General features: G+C 40.7%; 1 protein-coding gene across 6 annotated transcripts in view; it reads right to left on the bottom strand.

Moving 5' to 3' along the window:
- The window catches only part of PDLIM5 (PDZ and LIM domain 5), a 132948-nt gene that overhangs the window by 74515 nt on the left and 34562 nt on the right, over window positions 1-23871 (bottom strand). For all 6 annotated transcript variants that reach the window (XM_037379611.1, XM_037379620.1, XM_037379591.1 and 3 more), the window contains exon 3: window positions 17055-17206. In XM_037379611.1, coding sequence (XP_037235508.1) covers window positions 17055-17206 — 152 coding nt within the window. The remainder of the gene's footprint in view (window positions 1-17054; window positions 17207-23871) is intronic.

Below are 23871 nucleotides of genomic sequence, written 5' to 3'. Positions count from 1 at the left end.
CCAAACAAAACCTGACTCAGACTGAGAGACAAAAAGGAAAAATGCTGAAATGCCAAGAGGTAACTTAATGATTTGGTGACTCATCATGAGAGGAGTCGTCTTTGCTGTTTAAAGAAAAAAAAAAAAAACAACACCCAAAACCAAAACCCAAACAGCAGGAATGTGGTGCATCATGAAAAGGATCAGATGAATTCTTCACATTTTTAAAAAATAAGATCATTTGGGCAAATTGCACAATGAATAGGGTAGTGAAAAGTAAATAAATTATGTTTGCAATTACTCGGGCTCACTTTCATTCTTCCTTTTGGCCTCATTCACAGTGTGCAGCTATGATATCTCATCTTAACAAGGAGACATTCTCTAGTGCTAATGTGTTGAGGAGGAAAAAAAAAAAAAAGAAAAAAAAAGGGGGAAAAAAACCCATCTTAGCCAGGAAAAATATCCATGATCAACATTAAAGATGTAGCTTTAAAATAAAAATTTGCCATAAAATTAAACTCTCAAAGCCACATAGCAAACTAGAACCTTCTTCATCTCTCTTTTGCAAAGAAAGAAAAGGAAAACGAAAAGAATAGTTTCACCATGTCCTTTATTCAGATCTTGATCAAGGGTGTGTTGTGTCTGTTAATTGCTGGCTTACGGCAGAAACAGTTCAGGTCCAGCTCTGCAAGATACTGTATTAGCAGCCTTCCTGGAGAAAATGCCTCAGGCTCCATTATCTTTAACAGCAGATTAAGTCCTTCTCATTAAACAAAGAACCCTTTTTCCTCCACATCATGAGAAATTCCAAATTTGTAACTGTCTTATTGCAAAATGCATTTTTTTTTTTATTTCTAGTATAAAAAACACATACAAATCTGGAATCCATCCTCCTTACCAACATAAATCTACCAGATGATACTACCAGATGATTACATGGTATGTAGTCCTGATTTCTCCAGCCTTTGTCCCTTCCCATTTGAAACGATCGGTAACAACACTGAATTGATGTATTATTAATTTTAGTATTGGCATGCAATCTCCACTCACCTCTATATACTGTATGACAGAATCTGTGTTATTTGTTCTTTATTATACGCACCAACTACATTATGTGTCATAAATACTTCACTAACAAGTAATGTAAGTAAGGATCACTTGTTTGTGTTTAAAAAAAAAAAAAGTGACCTATAGATTTCATTCATTTAAGATACTAGTTCTGAAATTTTCCTGGATCCTAAAAAACCCAAAACCACACAACCAAAAAACCCGCAACCTTAATAACTTTTCACAGAAGTGCTTAGGAATGCAAAAAACAATTTTCACTTACATGACACACCTAATTCTCTTCTCTCCATTCCCACTTCCTACCAAAATACATCCTAAATGATAACTGAGATTTAATATTGATTTTGTTAGACTTTTTTTTTTTTTTAATGAGGTTGTTGTTTACCTAAGTCATCATGAAACTTGATTTCATTCCAACTTCCACGTTAGCCCAAGATACCTGTTCGTGTCACCTTACTCTAGCAGCCCTGCCACTAGAGGAACTTCAGTCTGCCCTTGCTCCAACTCGCTCAAATTGCACTAGGAGCTTCCTGCTGTAGGAAACCCCCCTCATCCAAGTCTAAGAGGTCCAAAAATCCCACAACCATACTCTCTTTGTAATTAAGTTATTCAACGTTGCTCCTTTGTAGGCAGCCTCAAGAGACGCAACACAAAAATACTAATCCCAGCATTCACTTGACTATCACATTAATGAGGTGGTGTCTTATGGGTTAATAAGACTGTGGAAAATGACTGACTTGTCAAGCCATACCTTCCCCTCAAAACTTGGAAAGGAGGTACCTGGCTACTCTTTCGGCCAAGGGACTCAAAGAACACTATCGACAGCAGGCACACTTACACGTTTCAGTACTTGAGAGGCCTTGAGTGGAAAATATTACACAAATACTTGCAAAAACTGTTATATTTAGGCCCAGTACATGTATTTTACTGAATTCACGTGTCACTGAAACTTATAGTCTGCTCATGTGGAGTGGCTTTGTATGTGAAGGAAAAATAATCCGTTAATAATAGAGAAGCATTAGTTATCTCTGAAGTCACTGTGCTCATTAAAACTTTGGCTTTCTAAACTCTGTAATACATTTTAAGAATGTATTCCACATTCCATTTTTCACATAGAAGATTAGTAGTTAGAAAGGTTACTATGTGGTCAATAGACTAACTACTCTGGGTTTGGTTATTTTCCCTCCAAAAAGCATTAAGGGAGTGTTAAAAGTCCCCTGTGCTGAATCTCACATTATTTCCATAATTTGTTTCCTTCTGCCAAGATATTTCTTCCCTGTCCAGCAGCAACCAGTCACAGCTTAAATGCAAACAACAGACTAGCCCAAAAGCAAGCCCCCAAAACAATTGCCACTCAGAAAACCCATGTAATTGTCTGGTGAAGATTTTATTGAAAACAGGAGGCAACATCAAACATCAGCTTCAAAACAGTCTCACCTGCTGACATAAATTCTCTATAAAGCTCATGTGTGTCTCAGACAATGGCTCATAACCTTCCAAATTTCACACTTTTTTTTTTTTAAAAATATTTTGGAAGATTTTGTGCTCAGCCACACCCACATAAAAATAACATCAAATCCTTGTGGATTTTTTGTTTTGTGTTGGTTTGGGTTTTTTAAGTAGTATTTTTATTGTATCTTGGTAAGAGTTATAAGTGTTAGGAAATTAAATCTTGCCAAAACTGTGGGGGAAAATACTCTGCAGACATGATAAGCTTAAAAGTTTTAAGGCATTAAGAGGAATATTGAGGATCCCAGAATATGAAAGCATATAAATCTGTTTTGAATTTAACTGTAAGACAGATTGAAATCACGTACAAATTTCATTATAACAGACGAACTACACTCAACTTACAGAGTCCACAAGAATGCTGGGAAAAACCTAAAGTCAAACTTGCACCAGTATTTTACAAATTATGCAACAAACACTTTGTTAGCCTCAAGTGCAATTTAGCCTAAACTGAGAAAATAAGCAAGAATATGAATCATTTACTCATTTTAAGAGAAGAAGTTGTCATTAAGGAAAAATAAATAAATATGTCCAGGTTCTGTTCTGGTTCAAACGGGCACAACTCCCCCACTGTAGCTACATGAGTTCTGTTTTGAACATCTAAGGCAAGCGAGCAAACTTGCCTGGCTGTTTAAGTGGGCAAATTACTACCCAAAGCGTTCTTGAGATATTTGCAATAACTTTTTTTTTCCTTCCTATTTTGTCACTATATATTTATTGCTAGTGGTCTTGGTTTTAAACTCTCATAGACCAAAAGCAAAGCTAAGTCTTTGTCACCTTATATTTTTGCAGAAAAGACCATAATGCAGTCTTTTCTGATTCAGATAAGAGCCAACACTAACATCTCTGTGCTGCTTCTCCCAAAAGTTACACTTTCCTTAAAAACTTCCTCATCCTTTGAAACATGCTGTTCTTTCTGACAATTGTTTCCCTCCTGCTCTGCTCCCTCTGCTCTCATCTTTATGATCTGTATCTAGAGCCCAGCTTCTCAGAGCTCCCTGAAATGGGCAGCATCAAACACTTCCCTTGTATTGATTAGTTGCCTCAGGGATGGGGAGAACAAGGATCTGATGCCTCCACCAGCAGCCGGTGGTGTCAGGTCACACACAAGACAGAGGAGTATTGTGGAGCAAACACCAAGCAAATGCAGGAGGTTAAAAGAGCAGTTCAAAACCTTTATAACAAAGAGGTAAGTCTCTCAAATCTCCTTACTCATCAAAGGAAGAGAAGGGAAATTTTCCTTTCCCAGTACTTTTTGTGCATCGGCTAAAATACAGAAGGGCTCCACCAGAAGCACCACAAGGTCAGGTGGGAAGCATGTCCTCTGGGGCTCTGCCCCAGCTGGGAATCAAAGTCCTTTCAACACCTGAAACTGCTGCATCTCTGTGACTGACAGAAGATGCACATTAGCAACTGCAAAGACAATCTGGTGGGAATAAAGATTCAGCTGTGACCAAACTGAATTGTCAGATGAATCCTCAAGAATTCCTATCTCAAGTCTCAAACTGGAAGTTGTCAGGGTCTGCACCAGACCTGAGCCTTTGTCAAAAGCAGGAAAGGTGTACAGAAGTAAAGAAAATGGACATTTTTTTCTGAACAACTCACTGTGCATTAGGTGAAAGTGGGGATACCCCTGCACAAAGCTGGAGGAAAGTGCACTTTTTAAAAAAAAGTCAATGTGAGAAAATACTTTTCATCTGCACACAGCACAAGCCCTTGATATTGTTAGCCTGTCTGGGACGAGAGTCATGTTGATAGATATATATCCCTAAATATAGACATATGCCCATAAAACCCCAACTCAATTATTAGTTACAAGTGTTTATGATAATCAAACCCACACCTCTTGTGCAAGCATCCAGGTTTTCACCACACAGAGGTTACTAGAGGCATGATTTACTTCTCACCCTCCCTCCTGCTGAATCATAAGATACCAGCCACAACAGGTCTGGATACCACACTAACAGGTTCACTGATCCAATACGCTCCTCCTCTAAGACAAAACCATCCCTACAGTTTTTCCAATTCTCTTATTATTTTTCAGGCTTAGTGTTCAGATCAGAACACATCCACTGAAACACATCCTTTTCAGTGTCAGGCCAAAGCACAGTGTAACAGAAAATGTGAAGCAGTGGTAGGGATGTAAAAATCAAGATGTTCACGGTGCTCTGTTATCCAACCACCAGACAAAGCTAGATTTTACCTCTAATGCTGAAGCAAGAGCAGCATTAAAAGATTAAACTCTCAGGTCTATTTTACAGGGCACTGAAAATCTACAGTGCGTTTTGCACCAGAACATCCAAGAGCACACCTTTCTTCTCATTTTATTTTGTTGTAGGAAACTTCTATTTGGGAAATGAAACCTGTGCACACTCCAAAACCTAAGTAATATTTACCAGTTCAAAGCATATTTATGTCATCACCAAAATGTAAAAATAAGTGCAACAATCAGTATTTGCCTATGGGGCTCTTAACAGCAAGAGAATATTTGGGAGAAGAACACAGACACTTTAATTTGAAAGGAACTAAAAAGTGACTGGTAACAGTAACCCCTGATTTAACGGTCTCCATGATACTTCATTTTTCTTAGTATCTTTTATTGAAGTCTGCAGAGCCTCAACAGCTATCAAGTAAGATCAGATTTGACTGTGTGAAAGGTCAATAAAGGTTATCTGCATGACAAAAAAGAGGAAACTTTTAGTTTTAGGAAATAAAACATTAAAGCCAAAGCCAGCCTGCTGCAAATCCAGAAATGGAACTAGAAATCCTATGCTTAACCACTAAATCAGTTCTGACAAATAAAACGCCACCTGAAATATCAAGAACATTAATGGAAAATACTTTGCAAGTAATACAGCATCATTACTGTATTTCCCACAGTGGGTAATATTACTACAGAAACAGAAAAAACCCATTTTGCTACATTATGCAGCAGTGCTTATGGAGTATCTGTGACTGTCACCATGAATACCACGGAAGTCCATTAAAAATAAGGAAATGAAAGCCAGAACTGCAAAGGCCTCCTGGAGAAAAACACTACAGGAAAATCACTTCAAGTGAAACAAAAATATAACAAAATCCTAACAATACCACTTTTCTGATGGCTTGCTGTAACTCATTAAAGAAAGAAAAAAAAAAAAACAAACCACCAAACCAACCTACACTTCCCTCTGAGAATTATTTATAAATAGGAGGAAAACAGTTACCAAAACTTCCTGAAACACAGCTATGAACCTTTTCCTCAGAATAACTAAAAAGCAGGACTTAACTGGGAAATCTCACTAGGAGCAAACATTGCTTGCCTGTCAGCACTCAAGATCTGAACTATTCAACGGCTCAATTTCTGCCTTCTGAACCAAACCCAAACACCAACTTCCACCCACCCCCCAAAAATCCCCAACAAATCCAAAAAAACAACCACATGCCTTTCAGTATCATCTGTGTGAAGAGACAAGGAAAAATAAAAAATGCCCAGACCAAACTTCTACGGCCACTATAGCTCTTGGAAACGGTAGCGCAGCCCAAATCTCCTGGGATATAATGACTACAGAAAGGCTGATTTGGTATTGCACTGTCAGCTGAGAGTCTGCGTTTTCCCCCTCACGTAGGAAGCTGGCATTTCTACCCATTAAATAGAATCTTTATTGCACGTCACGTACGTATCAACAGTCCGCAAAATTAACTCCTGTGGTTTTCAAGAGAGTTCTTAGACTTCTATAACAAAGATTAGCTTAGTTTTATTCCTGCGTTCCTGAAATACATATATTTAATGTTTTGGAAATAAATTCAATCTATTACTTACAAGCATCTATGCTATGAAAAGATTGCTTAGGAAGAGTTGCACCTCTTCGGAGAGGGGATGTTTGAGCATGTATTGCATGTCCTGCTTCCACCCTTCAATAGTAATGAAAACACTTCAACACGGGGAACGTAAATCAACTTAAAAAGAGAAGCAAAACTGACTTGAGGAGTTTGCAACCTGCAGATTATCATCAGACTCCCGGTAATGATAGTTACCACCGTAATCAACCCAGACATCTTTTCTGGATAAAGTTTCAGCTTGCAAACGTTAGCCCTTGCTTTCAGTGAGAGTGTATAAATCAAACCAAGTTAAGTACATCAGGTGATTCCCTGCTGCCTGCAGACATACTCCCTCAAAACAAGCTTTTTTGAATTCTGAAAGATAGGAGAGGAAACCGTTGGTATTGCAGGAAGTTACTTTACATCACAAGCAGCAGTTTATTATTAAACTGGTCTTTTACCCAGGCAAGGCACTGCAAAGTGGTCCTCACTTCATGTGCTGAGGCACGCTGGCCATCCAGCACATGCCAAGATCAAGTATAACAATCTCATTTCCCGACACCTCCTACTGAAGTACAGTGTTTCACATAAAATATATCTGGATAATTCATCACTGTTCCTGTCTTCAGAGACAGATCAATCATGCCAGACCTCAGCTAGAATACAGATTAGGTTTAGTTTAGTTTTAAAATTGAGAGAAAATAGGCTTCTAAGCTACTGTACGTCTAAATACTGAGCCAGAACTACTACCTTTCTAATGATCTGCTTGTATAAAACCACTTTTGAAACTCATATAAACTTTTTCACTGTATATTTTTTGTTTTAGTGATTGAATCTTTGTTTTTAAAAAGTCTCATATGGTACATCAGAGTGGTTTAATCCCTATAGTGGAACTATAACGGAAGGCAATTATTTTCATATCTATCTTAAATGTAGGAATTAAAGAACACACTCTGTATAATAACAATAGATGATAAACATTTATTCTTTGGCCAGTCCCAACATATCTGAAAGACATGCACAGTTTCAGACCTTACAGCGAACATCTTTACTTCCCTGTCCGAACATAAGCAATTTAAAAACAAACAAACAAACAAGCAAACCACAAATTAACATACAAAGTTCAGAATTACATTTTGTCATGTTTGTCAGATATCTGTGCTATATGACTTGTACAAAGCAGAAGCACAGACATTTCTCACTGGTTAAGGAAATAAAAAAGCAAGACCAGCGGTTAAGGCCCTTTAGTTGCCACTTGATCTGTTGGAAACAGGTGGGAACTTCTGGGATCCAACACTTTCTCCCTTCATTTTCAGTGAGGGACTCAGATTACACAAGACACGCAAACCTCCTCCCACAAGCACTCACTACCCTCCAGTGATGCCCCAACTCATCTCCCACCCAGCTGCTTACAAGGCTCTGGTGATTTATAACATCCGAGCTATCCCCCCAAACAGCCTCTCAACTGGCCAGCCCTTATTCCATCAAGGATTTGGACTACAAGAGTAAGAACACTGAAATTTTACCCCAAATTGAATGTATAGGCTCCCAGCTTATGAGTGTCAATTACTACATGATGGCCTCCTTATTTTCATACAAATGAAGGTGGAGTTTTGAAATATCTTCCTAATCTGACTGCCCTCTGGTTCAGCCCACCATGATACAGTATGTAGACAAAACCCCAGAAGCAGAATGATTTACTTGCTGCAGTTGCAGAAAATATCACTCGGAGCTGCAATTTCCCTGGGGGCAAAAAAACTAAAACTGAAAAGAATAAAATAAAACCACATCCACATTACATGTCTCTTCTTTAACTCTTACTGACTTAAATGTTTCATTCCAGGGCTGTTCCTTTGCTTCATTTTCTGTGCCCCCCGCCCCCCCCCCCCCCCCCCCCCCGCCTTGCAGTGGTATTCATGGGGTGGGGTTGCAACTGAAATTAAGGAAAGAAAATGTCTTTACACTTAAAACTGAAGGAAACGTTTTCACATTCAGTAAATAATTATCTTTCTTTGGTACCTGCCATTGTCCACAATCTTTATGTACGTTCTTACACCACACACTGTATCAACCTCAAGAAATTGAACAGCCTTTACAAATCCTGATATTTTGCAGCTCCAAGATCCCCAGGAAGGCTCTGAAGTACACACCATAAGGAAGGCTGCTATTGCTTAACTAGCCCCCACTCCAACCAGTTTTCCTGGCAGATGAGTAGATACAATCCTGCAGAAGTCACTGAACCCCAGTTTTACACTGCAACCTTCCATTTCATCCCAGCAACTTTGCTTTGAACTTCCAGGCAAGCCTTTAGTTTGTCAGGTTCACTTAGCTGCAGCATGTTTTGTGGTTCACCTAATTGCTAGCTGACATGCAGCAAAGTGCTGTGAGCAACAAAAGATTTTGAATTCCAGCTGGAAGCAAGAGCTGTACCCTTCCATTAATTTAGTTTGTGGGCAGGCTTTCCAAAGGCATGGCTTAGCTAGCAAAACCTGCTCAGCTGCTAAATTAGGAGCAAAAGCTTTCTATTTTGCCTCCAAAGAAAAAGTGCATGCTCCACTACGACATCTTTGCATGGAAAGAAGAAACCAGCACCATTCGTTAGCTCTGAATTCTTTGGAAGACGTTTTACCCAGTGCCACTTAATTTCAAAACCAGATAAAATAGGAGGACTTAAGCTGACTCAGTTGCTTGCACTGCAACGGACAGCATAGAAAGCCACATGCAAAACCCTTCCAGCTCTAGAAAAGCTCCTGTCAAGATGCAAGGGTATGAGGAGCCTGGAAGACTTCAGGTCAGCTGTCACCCCATACCTGAGGCGCACACAGCAGTTACACTGTCTCAGGAGTGGCCTGGGAAGGCACCAGCCCACGCTTTGAGGAGCGAAGAAAATCTTCAATAAGACACCACCAGCCAAGCCGAGGGGTGAGAACCGCCAGGCTCTAGAGCAGCAGCACCTCACCTCCAAGTCCTGAAGCTGACGTTCATGGAGCTCACAAGAATTTGAAGAGCCTGCACAGAGTTTGTGGGATTTACTTCAAAGAAACGTCGGCTCGGAAACAGATTGTGCAGATTTACAGAGTAAAAGCAGGTTTCTCAGCAGCGCTGGATGGTTGCACACTGCGCGGCAGTGCTGGCCCTGCAGGTCAGGGTATTTCCCAGCCCAAAGGTCAGGCTGACAAAAGCACTTGGCAATTTTCATGCCACGAAGCTCACAACCTCGGTTCAGCTCCTCCTCAGCCAGCTACGTACCGAACGTCTGTCAGCAGCCAGCCCGGCCGTGCGGCAGGCCAGGAAAGCCCCAGCTCTGCAGGGCATTTCTCCTCAGCCCCGTCCAGCAGCCAACCCACACGCGAGGCAAGCCCAACGCGGGCAGGGCGAGGGTCCGACCGGGCAGGCAGCCCCCCACCAGATGCACGTGCAGTCCTTTACACTTCCACAACGAAAACAGCTCCCAAGGCCGGTGCCAGCAGCCTATGCAAACCCTCACATCCACCTGCCTTCCAGGCTGAGCCCCCAGTAGCTCCACTGGCACGGCTCTGCTCCCCTTCCACCTCAGCAAGAGCTTCTCAACATACGTTGAATGAGTGCTGCTGAAACAGAGATCACAGAGATCATGACGGGGATCACAGAACAAGTCACCAGATACTTTTAACCAAGAAACTCTGAGAGCCATATTGCATTCTTCATCTTACTACTTTTCCTGCTTGGTCAAGCAGGTCCTCTTCTGCAGCCCAAAGTAATATGTTTTTGTTTTTAATGTAGACTTTTCTATTACTGCATTTTCCTATTTCTGCATACCTGGCGTTTTGTAACCTGAATGCTTCTTTGAAAACACACAATTCCATAAAAATAATATGATAAAACAAGAAAGACTCAGGAATTTTAATATGCAGAGAAAGGCAGATCTGTATCTGCATCATTAAGCTGGTTAGATTAATTCCCCAAACCTCTACTGCTTTGACCTTACAGGCTACCAAAAACTTTGACAACAGTTTTGGGGTTTCCCCCCCCCCCCCCCAAAAAAAGTTCACTGGAGAGCTTTAATGCTTCAAGTTGCTGAAGTGCTGGCATTTGGCAGGGAGGAGGCCATCACCATTTAAGATCAGCAATGGATCAGAAAAAGGTTAATGCAAGAATAAGAAAAGGTCTGCGGTCAATGACGGAAAGTTCAGCAGGAATGCTCAGTCTCGCAGGGCTACATGGGGCTCCCCTGAGCAACTCCTGGAACAGCCACCACCTCAGAGCTCAGTGACATGGCCAAAATAAGAGAAGTGACCCTCTGTCTGGAAGGCACTACTTTTCAGCTAGTTTATTTTCAGTCGTAATTATTGACAACTCGTATTAATGATTGAAAGTAACAATCTAGCATTGAGAAATAAATTGCCTGAGGTTTCTGAGTAGCAGCTACACTATAAATACAGTTTGTCTATATATTCCTAGCCATATGATCCCTACTTAAGGGTTTTGTAATTTTTTGTGTCTCAACTCTCTCAATTAGAAAGGGATAATGGTGTTTATTTCCTTAATCATCCAACACTCAGTTTTGACATCCCTGAAGGAAGTTATGCAAGAATTAACATTAGAGAAAAAAGGATTCTAGCAAAAAAAGTTGTTTTCAGCTTTAGAAAAAATTACTCATAAGTTGTGATGGTTTCAACCAATTTATTGCCTCCGTTCAGCTGGCACTGGACAATAAACCTTCTTCTGTATGCTAAAAAAGCACATCACTGGAAAACAAAACTGAAGTCAGAATGCCTATGTAAGGGAAATGATGATAACTAGTAAACCAAAGTTGGAGAAAAATAAGACTTCCAAATGCATTCTTATCATAGCTTTCTTAAAGCTCATCCTTATATGGCTTATGGAAACAAAATACCCACCCCAGTGAACCCAGTACTCATAAACCTGAAAGTATGAGCTTTAACCATCATCTAAAGTGAAGCCTGCATTGTTAATAGCTCAAAATCCCTTCTGTACTTGCATTCTTCTGCTCACTCCTCTTATTTTTATTATAATAGCCTCTCCTGCCATTCGATTTAGCAGTTACACTATTTTCTCACCTTTCTATGGAGACAACTTTTAAACTTTAGGACTTCAGACCCCCCTTTAACAATGACCAAGGCTGGCTCTTGGGTTCCATGGGGCCATTCCCTGCACTGCTGGGTTTTATTTTTGAGAAATTAAATACATTACAGCTAACCTACACTAGGGCAATATTTCAAATGCCTGAGGGGCAAAAGGACTCAAGTCTCTTAAAACCTGGTCTACATCAAGGTGCCTCACCTCCCCATCTTCCAAATGGGAACAGGAGTATCCATTTTGTCCATGGATTGTCAGAACATACGTTCCCCACACAGCAAAAGGCTCTTCCTCCGTGCATTCTCTTCCAAAGCAGAGCAGGACTCTCAACACAATAAATGGTAATATCATCATATTGTTTTCCAATAAAAGCAAGACTGGGAACAATAAAAATAGTAAGTAAAAAGCATATTGAGCTAGTCTTACTGCAGAAAACCCTTTCTGAATTAGATAACTTGAAAAATGACCTTAGAAATAAAAATGAAATGATCCATAACATTTTTTCCTTATTACCCCACCTCAAATCATGAGAATTTCAGATGTTCTTAAGCTACAAGTCTAGACTTCATGTTTCCTGAAAGAAAAACCAAAAAGATGAGGGAGAACGGTATGATCAAGATTCATACTCAGGCAGGCAGATAAAATAAGTGCCACAGTTTTTAATACTTGGGTTTACCAACTGCAGAACCAGCCTTACAGCTCATCTGAATTTTGGCTCAGAGACCTGTCAACGTGGACGTCAGAAATATCCAGCAGGTCCTCACCTCACCTGTGACACTTGGGCAATCCTGTGCCTTCAAAGGGCCGGGGGCGGGGGGAGGGAGTGCGGATAAAGATGACAAAAAACAAGCCCAAAACCCATAGCTATCACTGAAATTCAGAAATTCATCTATTGTGTTGTAACACCTGTGTTCATTTGTGAAAATAGTACTGTCACTCATCGAAGAGCTGGAAGCAGAACTGTAGTAACTGCTTACAGCCAGCCTACTGTACCCAAAAAGATTTCTGAAGCACCACAATAAAGAGAGGTAAATAACCTTGAGAATCCTCCTTTCACCTCCCAAGCCACGCAATCCCCACTCCTTTTCTCCTAAATCACTATATCCATAAGGAGAGGTGAAAGAAATTCCTTTATAAAGCACACTATAGTTGTTCAGATGTGTTTTATGAACTAGAGATAAGTTCTATGTTATAACAGCAAAAAAATCTTTCCAGGCTTTTCAGTATTATTCTGTATTTGTGCCTGCATTGCTCACTGACACTTTTTCCAGAAGTTTCATGGGTATCATGATCTCACACAACAGGAGAAATACACAGTTCTTTATCTTTCTCACTTCCAAAGAATCATTACGGCAGGAGTCTGGAGAAACAGTCCCCGAAAATAATATTTAAAAAAATAGGTGGTGGCTCTTAGTTGTTCAGCAACTTACAGATTTATTTATGGAAGTCCATGCTAAGTTACTGAACTTGAAAATATATCCAAAAAGCAAGCATCTGGTTTCCATCTATCCTCATGGGAACCAGGAAAGGGCTTTAACTGAAAATAAAATATTGGGGTGCAAAAGAGCAACATCTCAGGGAAGGAGGGATACGTACAAAGAAAATTCCCTATTTAAAAAAAAAGCACAACAAAACAACCTATTGAGAAGCTAAAATCACAGACTGCAAAAAGAAAAAAGAAAAGCACACCCCATATTTTTGAGCCATATCTAGCATGAAAAATGAGCAAATAACATGCCAAAATTAGAATATTATTCCACAAGTCAAAAAAAATACCATCTCATAGTAAAGAGCAAGACTTGTTTACAGAACTAATTAAAGACATATAGCTGAAAATACCTGCCAACATATGCAAGTGTTAGGCACCTACTGGTGTACGTGGCTGGCAAGAACAATTTTATCTATTTGTATTTAAACAATCTCCAAGCAGAGTGGAATTGCAATTGTGACAGCTGAAATTCCAGTTCCTTTCAGTGGCAAAGAACAATTCTGTACTTAAAAACCAACCTGTGATATTGCCTTTCATGGGAAAAATGGGAGCTTTTATTCTCCCTTCAAACATTTTGCCAACTTTCACTTACAAGCTACAAAAACATCTAAATTGGTTTTCCACAAGAGGTACATGCGCATCTGCCTCCATAAATATATTGCTTTAAGCCTGTAAATAAAGTTTTTGAAGGCGTTGCTTCAAATATCCCTTCCACCCTCTCAGGCAAGCACCAACCAACCTTATTTTGTTTCTCTTCATTTTATTTTTTCCGCTTTGCACATAAAGAATAGAGAAAGTCAAGTGAAAACCTGAGCAGCAGTACAAAAACGTATCAAGTTAAATATTTATAATAAAGAAGCTGATCGTAAAGATTTTCCCCTCTTGACTTTGCCATGTGGGCTCACAACATTTCCTTCATGGCTTTTTAAAAGGTAAACTGTCACCATACCCTGGCTACTGTGCAAACTGGGATGCTGGAACCCATCAGCCTCAGACAGGACCACTCAGTTTCACTGGCCTGCTAATTCTTAGGGTATACCGCTGCTTTTCTACCAAGTATCATTTTGATCCTCACAACACACACAAAAAAAGCCCCTAAAAAGCCAAAGCAAGACCATGTTTCTTTTTCAAATAACTACTGATTTTGGTTAGTCCTTCCCTTACAAACAGCACAGCCAGCCCCATCCGACATGCTGTGAGGCTGGTGGTATACCCAGTAATTTTTCCCTGTGTTGCCATTATCTTTGCATACTACTTCAGTCTAGACGACTATATTAATTTCCACATATCCCACATGAATCTGTGTCAAATTATGATTGATCAAGAGTAAAGCAGCCATCTACAGATGAGTGCACAGTACTTGTTATGGTTTATTGTGACTAAAGGTCACTTGGTGCTACCACCAAAAGTGTACCACATTCAATTTAGAAAATGTATTCTGGTTCCTACAGCTAATTTGATCAAACTGAGTTCTTTCACATCTTTCATAAAAGACCACAGGGACATATTTACAGTGCAAAAGCCATTAGCTCAAGCCATAACACTCTTCCGATTTTCTTGGACCTCAAAGTAACACCACTAACCAACAGACCATTGTGTTCCTTTAAAGCAGCAGCAAACCAGGGCAGTATTCGAAGAATGCATATGCTCTTTCAAGACTAACCTCAACATTCTTGTGCTATAGTTCAAGCTATCAGTTGTCTACATGGAAGCAGATAAAAGCTCAGAGAAGTGTAAATATCCCTAAAGATAATTAAAAGCAGTAAAACAAAACCGTAAGATACGCCTGATTTTCCTGTCTATGGCACCAATTCACATTGTGAAGGCCAACATTGTTTTGCATTGACAGCATCGCTGTAACCTTGCACGCGAACAGTAACAGCTCAGAATATTTTATTTGGTTTGGTTTTGCTTTAGGAGAAGAGGCAGGAAGAGAAGAATATAATTTTGGAGATCCCTCAATATTAAAATGGCTCGTCTTGCCACCTTGTTTATGCTCCCAAGCCGTCCTTCCCTGGATGCACGAGCATAAACAGCCAGCACAAGCCAGTCTGACTCCAAGCATGACTTTCTTCCAGGCTGTAAAGAACAAATAAACAACCAAAGCAAATCTTCTGCTAAACAGCAATCAGAGCAAGGAAGCTTTCACAGGCAGAGGAGCTGGGAAAGCACTGTCTACAGCTTTGGTTTCATGGAATCGGGGCAGAATTCAAAACAGCTGAGGCCATGGGACTGCAAACCAGCAGAACCAAAAGAGAGGACATCTGTGCCACCCCCAGATGCCGGAACCAAGGCTATTCCTTTGATCTCTGCTAGTCTGATCCTGGCTTAGCCTTCAGCTGTCAGGTAGCCGACGCTGGTGAGTCAGATGCTACACTGGATAGTAAGGGTGAGAACGGGAGGGGACCAGACTAAGTCATGATTAATTTAATTTTCAAACCACTCATCCCTTCACCCAGCCAGAAGCAGCCTCAGACAAGTTATAGCACGACCGAGACACGCCTGCTATTCCTTTCCTATATCTGATATTAACCCTGCCCATCATTTTATGGCAATAGGAAAAAGCAGGGCAAAGCCCTACACTCTCACTCACTGGAGTGACTCAGTGGGCTCCTGGAAAGTGCGTTTCTAAATGACCTGCCTGCCTCACCGGGAGGCAGAAAAGCAACTGACACACTAGATTCTACCACAATAAGTGATTCCTTTGATGAGCTGGTGTAATACCTTTGTTTCATCAGGAAATTTTTAATGCCACCTTTACAAGTTTCACTTGGGAAGGTGCCCTAGGCAGGAACCATGCCACAAGATACATCTTTCCTCAGAGTCTGAGCAAAGGAAATCCCCTGTTAAGGGTAGTGAAGGTCCAAAGCACAGAAGAACAACAGGAAAAACAAGAAACAACAAGCAGGGCTGAACTCTAGCCTCTTACAGAAAGCACTCCCACCACTGTTGCACTACACATCACTTAGGGCTGAGAACAAGCACCACCACGCTGGAGAGCTGGACATCTGACAGACCTACAACCATGTCATCTCTTCTATTCTTATACTGATGAACCCAGAGAGATGGTCCTTTCATTAAGGGCAGGATAATTTGCCAGAAGGTAGTAACTGCTGCAGAGATACTGTTACGGGACTCAACCAACACTCATCTAGAAACTTTCCACTGCTGAAGGCTAGCACAAACGGCAATCACGGGGTGCAACTGCTGTTTTCTTTGATAACAAGAAAATATGGTTCTCATTATGTGATGGCTTCAGAGACCAATCCTCCTCCAAGACGCTCACTCACATCATTAAATAAAAATAGCAGTCTTCTAAGAAAAGCCAGTATTTAGCCCTGGGAGACTTCTGAAAGCTTGAAGGAATTTCTTGGTTGTGCTGCTGCTCTTTCTGCTTCAGTTCCAACAACCTGCATGTGAGCAACCTGCTCCCTTCTTTCAGCCCCTCCCAAAACATAGTCCCAGGCAAACAGAGGTATGCCGAGATTCAATAAACTGCACGTTTCAGGAATGAAGCTGGACCAAGCTGTAACTTCTATAGTAGACACTGCAGTTCGCAAAGGGAGGGCGCTACTTTGCGGAATGGAAGTACCACTTCAGGAAACCTCTCTCTGTGACTCTGAGCTGCAGTACTTTCATCCATATAACTCAGGGGTTAACTGTTTAAATCCATCATACTGCTTGCCAATACATCTGACAATGTAGGACTTGACCCAAAAAAGAAGTGTCCCTAGCCAGTCCAGGGAGGGAAAAAGAACCTAGATAAGACCTGGCTTTCGTTACAAAAGAGAGTTAAAAAAACCAAAGCTCAAACGGAAGATGAATTAGACTTCATTCAGTGTAGAGCAGGTGATAGAAGGTTGGAAAAAGTCTTTGTCAAATTTGTCAACTCACATAATTAACATTTATTAAGTTTTCTAAAATGCTGTAAGTCAAGACACATTTCAGGCTACAGCAGCATACCTTTCAATTGTGGCCACTTAATTGGAATTTTGCCAAATGAAATTGCACTTTGCCAAACCACTTACATGGGTTTATCCTCCAAACAACTGTTACTATGATAATTAATTTTCTTAAAAAAAAAAAAAAAAGAAAAAGAAAAAAAAGGGTAAAAGAAAAGGTGTCTTACCTTTGCAGAGTCATGTTCAAGTTGCCTGTACATGCCTTGATCTTGTTTTGTGCTTCTAGATGAGTCATCCCATCTGTGCTTATCCCATCAATGGTGAGAACCACATCACCTATCCCCACGTGTGCTCGGGCTGCCTTGCCACCATCATTAAGCTGAAATATCACAAGAATGGTAAATGACAAACTTGGATGGTTTATGTTTATATTCTCTGAACACAGGACAACAGTATCTTATTCACAGTGCTGGTTTAATAGAAAGAAAAACCCAAACCCCACAAAAGAACAACAAAACACGCCCAATATCTTTTCTCCTTTGTGAGTATGTGCCTGTGAAAGTTGCTGCACTATCTTTCTCTCTAGTGAAGCAATGTTTATAGGTTCTTGTTCTCACTTCACTTGAATAACAGAAAAAATATTGCACATTATTGCCTGTTTTTCAAAATCAAACTCCATTTCTACTTTATTGGTTGGAAGCTGTTTACATTCAGCAAGACACAAGCAGGGACAGGCACGTGCTGTTTCCTGAATGCCAAGTTCCAGCATCTTCTCTCTTCATATAGGAAATTTTTCTCACAAGAGAAGGCAGTCTGTAAAGCAGCTTTTTCCGTTCTAGATTTTCCATCTACACAATCTCTCCAAAGTTTATGTATTTGTCAATGACTGGTCACATGCATGGAAGACTTCATTAATAGCGAAGCTGACTTCTTTCCCAGCTGCAGCTACTAGAAAGTCAAAAGTTCAACATCACAGGCAGACCGGTTACAGGACTTTGTTTTGCCTTTCTCTCAGTAGGTTTATAGCCCTCAGTGACCCGCAGTATATTCAGACCAGAATAAGAAAAGCCTCTTGAGCAGTCTGTCTCTTTGATCAAGGTCACTGCCAAAGTTCAGCTCAACTGCCTTTGGTCCACTTGTAAGAGTCTTGCAACAGAAACCTTTGTAAAGTTCACATTATTGACCCTAACTGAGCAATAAATTAATCTTTTCATCTGACGCCACTGAATTTCAACTAGCTTTATTCCCCAAAACAGAAACAGGAATGAAGCAACACATGGCAAGATCTACGCATTGATTTATATCCCCGGTCCTCAATCTGTTAGTCATTACATAGCCGGCTGCAAAGAGCAGTCCTGGATGGTGCAAGTTCCCTCTTTGTTTCCAGTTGTATTTCCTACTCTACAGCAGAGAAGCTGTGGTTGTTTGTGTCGTGCGTACAAAACCTCTGTCCTGGTTTCAGCTGGGATGGAGTTAATTTTCTTCTGAGTAGCTGGTGCAGTGCTGTGGTTTGGGTTTGGTGTGAGAACACTGCTGACAGCACACGGGTGGGTTTGGTTGCTGCTGGGTGAGGGTCAGACCCAGTCAAGGGCTTTTCAGTTTCTCTGGCCCTGCCAGCGAGAGGGCTGGGGGGCACGGGGAGCTGGGAGGGGACACAGCCAGGGCAGCTGGCCTGAACTAGCCAAAGGGGCATTCCATGCCATAGAACAACCTCACAACTCTTTCATTTGTCTGCAAGCATGAATCTATTCCTTGAAGAAACTGCTATATTTTTAGTTTAGAGGTGCAATTATTTAATCTTTATTTCCAGAAGTGGAGTTCACCTTGAGCCACAGTTGCACTCCAGCAAGTGGCTTCTCAAAGGGAAGCAGAAGGAAGGCTTTCATTTCTGTTGTTTTTTAACTGCCTCTGTTCTAGTTAATTCAGTAGGGACCAAGTAGTTTCGGTTCCTTGTGGTTCCTTTTGACAATGACTGACAACAACAAAGTACAGTCAGTCAGTCCTTTCAACAGGAGAGCTGAGCTCTCGAAAACTGTCTGTGAGAAAGGGGTAGTAACACACGAGGTACCAGGGACTCAGTCTTTCTGTTTGTGTATGAACAGTCACTTGTCAGTAAACCTGTGGAAAGTGTCCCGTCAGCTGACCTGATACGGTTAAGGCTTTCCTAAAATCTCAGAGACTATAATACATGATATCTGTGACACATGTATTGTAAGGCATCTGAAGACAAATACTTTAACTGAGGAAAAAGTATTGCCTAATGCTGCAAGGCAAATGCAATACTTGAAAAGTTTATCACATGACAATTTATAGACTTAAAGCAGGAAATTTCATACTCAGGATCACAGCTGGCATTTTTCAGCATCAGTCTATGTCCCACCAACATATGCAGTAGCAATCTAGCAACTGAAAACAATAGCCAAAAATTCAAACAAAAGCAGAAAAATCCTTCCCTTTGGTGTTAATCCGATGCTAACTATCCTGATCATTCTGGTGAAAGGGGAGGCCTGAGATGTAGGAAGACCTGTCATCTCTTCAGATTCAGAATAGTGGCCAGTTCCTCAGCATACATGTCAATATAGCAATTTTACCCGGAGTCGAAACCAAAGGGCACTAGCAAGGGAAAGTTAGCAGAGCAAGTCCCAATGCAAGGAAGAAAAGTAGAAGACAAAGGAAAAAGGAGATGCACTGATTTCAGAAAAACTTTTTGACTTGCTAAATTTGTAAGAGTTACAACTTGTATAGTCTTATACGTAGCTTATTGCATAAATTCTATATAGCCTTTTAAAAAAGGCTTCAACAACTAAGCCAAAATTCCTCCAAAATTTGGTGTTCATACCAAATCTGAGCTAAGAGATCCAGCTACTTTAAAAAAAAAAAACAGAACAGGGAACCCCACAGGCATATAGAAAGGTATGACCAACATAGCTATTTATAGGGAAGTTCTTCAAACCTTTGGGTGAGGGATGGAACCTGCCATAAACAGATCCCTAAACCGACAAGTTACAGCATGCTGACATTTGTCAGCAAGGTCTGGAAAAGGGAAAGGAACGTAAGGGCACTAAAAGCTAAAGGTCAAATGGATCACTGTGCTTTGTGGTTGGAATCCCCAAGTGAATAAAATCGAGCTTCCTCTGAACGTATGCAAGTGTGCCACAAACGGTGGCTAACGCACAGCAACCCACAACTAACCGGCTGGCTGCCAAGAGCTCACTAACTGCTGTGCACTGGGGACGAAGCTCTCAGCAAGCACACATGGGAGACAGCTGTAAAACCATTTCAGCAACACCCCTGACTGAAAATCCCTTAACAATATGGCTGGAAAGCACACCCTGGAGATGGGGGGGGGGGCGGGGCGAAAACAGGTCCTGAGAAACATGACATGCCCTGGCAATGTCTGCAAGACCTGTCGTGCAGGCAGGGGACTAAACCTACCTTATAAATGAGGCTCTCACAGACACATCCGAACAAATTACTGGACAAGAATGTGAAGAACTGCACATACAGAGGGATGTCAAAGTAGTAAACTCTTTAATCAAGATACAGTGGATAAGACTTCCAAATAACACCAACTGATTTTGGATAAGAGATCTGACTAACCCAGAGAGGCGAGGTTGATACTTCTAGGAAGCCTCAGCCAGAGCATGAGTCTTCCTTGAGAGTACCAGCCAGCATCCTTGGCTTGGGAAGTGCCTAGAATGAAGTAGGACTGAAGCTACAAGGGCAGAGTTTTACCACAAATGCATGAGGAATATAATCACACGAACAGGTATATAAATGCAAACATCTACACTGAACACAGCAGGAGGAATTAGAACATTTGAAATAATTAAGGATCTTTTCCGGACTGCAGACATATTTATACCCCAGGAGTCTCTGTTTTGACACTTCTTAGTCTCTGTAACTGTGCATTACTATTATAACCAATAAATTCATATACATATTGGGGATTATGTATGTACAACTGTGTACATATTCAAACCAAAACTAAAACAAAGGCTCTCCATATTCCTTGCACAATGGGAACCAAACTCCATTTATTTCATTTTTTTCACTTACAGTCTGAAAAATGCAGCAGATGCAGAAGATATAAATACCATTTCAAAATTTCCTATACATTAGTTCCCTACATCTTTTTATAAATCATTACTGCTTTTGTACCACCTTTTGGGGTTTTTGTTTTTGGGGTTTTTTTGGTCCCGTATGAGTAATTTTGTTCTTAAATTTCAAATTTAACCTTAGCTTAGTAAAATTATCTGGCATCAGTCACCAAGGAGCTGCAATATTACCTACACTAAATACCAAAAGACTAGCAAACTGATGGGCAAAAGCAAAAAAACACCTAGTGCTTAATTCCTATTTGGAAAAAAAAGTATATCCCTAAAACGTAGCTTTATTGAATGTACATGTGCAAACAAATGGAATCAATGCAGCAAGACATGCACAGAAAAGTAGAGCATTAAAATTATAAAACTGGCCAGCTATGAATCAAACTAACTTCTAAGCACCAAAAATATTCTTCAAATTCTTGATGGATCGGTTTTAATTCTGTATTGACATTATGAGGCCAGGTTTTAAAATTAAGTGTGAATTACAGCTACCAAAAAGGGGGATGATTTTTTTATATTATTTTTTTTTTTAATGTTACACAGTACACTTTAAAGCTACAATACTGCCACACCAGAAATGTTTCCTCCTACTCAGCTCCATGTCTCTACTCTGGGAAGCTCATTTGCAGGCAGAGGGGGAGGCAAGTAGGAGAGACATTTTAGTAGGCACCTGCTAAGGCCAATCACTCCCACAGCCCCCAGCAGCAAACCAAACCTCTTTTCGGCCCCTTAGCAGCAATCAGCTTCATGGCCAAAAGCCAGCCTATGCCATCCAGAGATGCTCAGGACACTTTCTAATAAACGTAAATAAAATCACCCATCTAATATTAGATTTCAGAGGGGGGAGAAAAAAAAAAAAAGTTGTTCTTATTTTACACATCAGAACTCCAAAACTGCAAATATTGTCCTAAAACACATTCCAAATGGAGATAAAACAAAAGTAAAGCAGTTCTTGGTCCAGGATGAACTTCAAAGGCAACAGTATAAAAGTAGTCTCAGCATAGTTCTGTGCCTCAGGTTTTTAAAAGCACACAGTCCAGCACAAACTGGAATAGGACTGTTTCCCTGAGCCACATTTTAACCAGCCTATTATTTTGTTTTGCAGTAACCAACATTAAAAAATAAAAAAAAAAAAAACAAAGCAAGAAAAATAGCTTTTTTTCTTTTACTCTCAAGCTTTAATAAAGTATTTTGAAAGATTCTTTCCAAGGAAATTGCATGTGTGAACATACATGTGTGTCTATCTCTGAATCAATGTAATTTGCAGCTTAATTTCTAATTAATATATAACCATCTATTTTTCCTCATGTCTAAGAAGAAAACTTGACAAGCATCTCTTTTTTTGAACTGTCATTATTTAGCTTTTATGCAGTAATAAATTAAATACTTACATTGCAGTTACTCATAAGACACAGGTCTATTTGACAGAGATGGAAGCTTCTTTTGCTTTTCCACACTGCCTGCCTTGAATCAATCCTAGCTGCAACCAGCTCACATGATAGTGCATCACAACCACTTTCCCAAAGAAGCTGTTTCATGGTCTGACAGTAAATTACGTTCGCCCCCATCACACAAGCATCCTTCAACATCACCTGCAACTTTCTCTCAGAATGTAATTCATTGCTCACAATTTGAAACTCCCTGGGCTGTCTGACATCCCCTCTAGCTTAATTTTTACCCCTCGAACATTTCTGATATGCAGTTAGCTATAGCAATTCAGCCTAAGGACGTGAATACTCACAGCAGAAGTCAACCAGACAATGGTCTTTGTATCATTACCACTCTTGCTTCTCTTTCAGTCTACATCCTTCTCCCTATGATAATGCATTTTAAAGAGGCAAAAAAACCAAAATGCAACACACCCACATACAAAAAGAGCATTACAAGAGAATTTTGCAAAATCACAAAATAAGCCATCAGACAACCTCTCTTTGTAAATAATGCTCTGCCTTTTCACACAAACATGCAAACCACAGGGGCTTTATCTCCCTGCTATAACACAATTTATGCTAATATTTACACTTACTATCTGTTACTACCTTATCTGATTTCAGCTGACCAAAGCACCACCTTGCACCGCTAGCCAGTATCCTAACAGCATGCTCTCATACGTAGAGCTCAAAGTACACTAGAAAGACCCCTTTTGGTGAATTGCTGCAAAAGAAGCAGCCCTTACTGTAGTTTTGGAAAATGCAAGCTTGCCCCAAAAAACACAAGGGGGAGTGGGGGTGCACGCGTGCATGCTTATGCTGGGCAGCTGCACCAGCTCCCTCGCAGGAATTGCACACGGCTGAGCAGGCTCCTGCTGGGGAGCCCCAGACCCACGCAACACACGCTCGGGCACCCGAACACCGCCAGCACAAATAGAACATCAGTGGGCTCCAGCACGCCCTACCTAACAGGGCACCTCGCCAAAGCCCTTCCCTCACCTCCATCCCTGCAGGGAAGGATGCAAAAACCCAGCTTACACTCCAGACAGGTTTGGGACACTTAAGGTCCAGCTTCCCACTTCTGCATGGAGGGGTGGGGTGGGGTGGGGGGAAGCCACAGCAGCACCTGCTCTTTGTGCCAAACAAGCTTCCTCGGCACTCAATGGAAACTGAGAGCTGTATCGTGTTCCTCACGGTCTTTACTACTGCAATATTATTTGCACAGCCAACAGATTAGCTGGCCAGCCTCGATACTTGCTTCCAAATCAAGAATATACATGCCAATTTTAAAGTCCAGATCAACTTCACACAGCTGAGTTATAAGAACCCTAATGCAGCATTTGCAGTGGAAACCACTGACACAACCAGCTATAAGAGTTTGTGAGGCAGCCCTGCAAATAAGCTAAAGGGTTTCTCCAAACCAAGCAGGGATCAAAATTAGCTTAGGTCAAAAAAAGTTTTGATTACCAGAGTCTTTTGGTATGTATCACTGCCAGGAAAGCCTG

The sequence above is a fragment of the Falco rusticolus genome, chromosome 1 (genome assembly GCF_015220075.1).
Source record: "Falco rusticolus isolate bFalRus1 chromosome 1, bFalRus1.pri, whole genome shotgun sequence".
NCBI classification, from domain to species: domain Eukaryota; kingdom Metazoa; phylum Chordata; class Aves; order Falconiformes; family Falconidae; genus Falco; species Falco rusticolus.
Note: the sequence above shows the minus strand (reverse complement) of the source record. Positions and strands in the feature narration are given on the sequence as shown.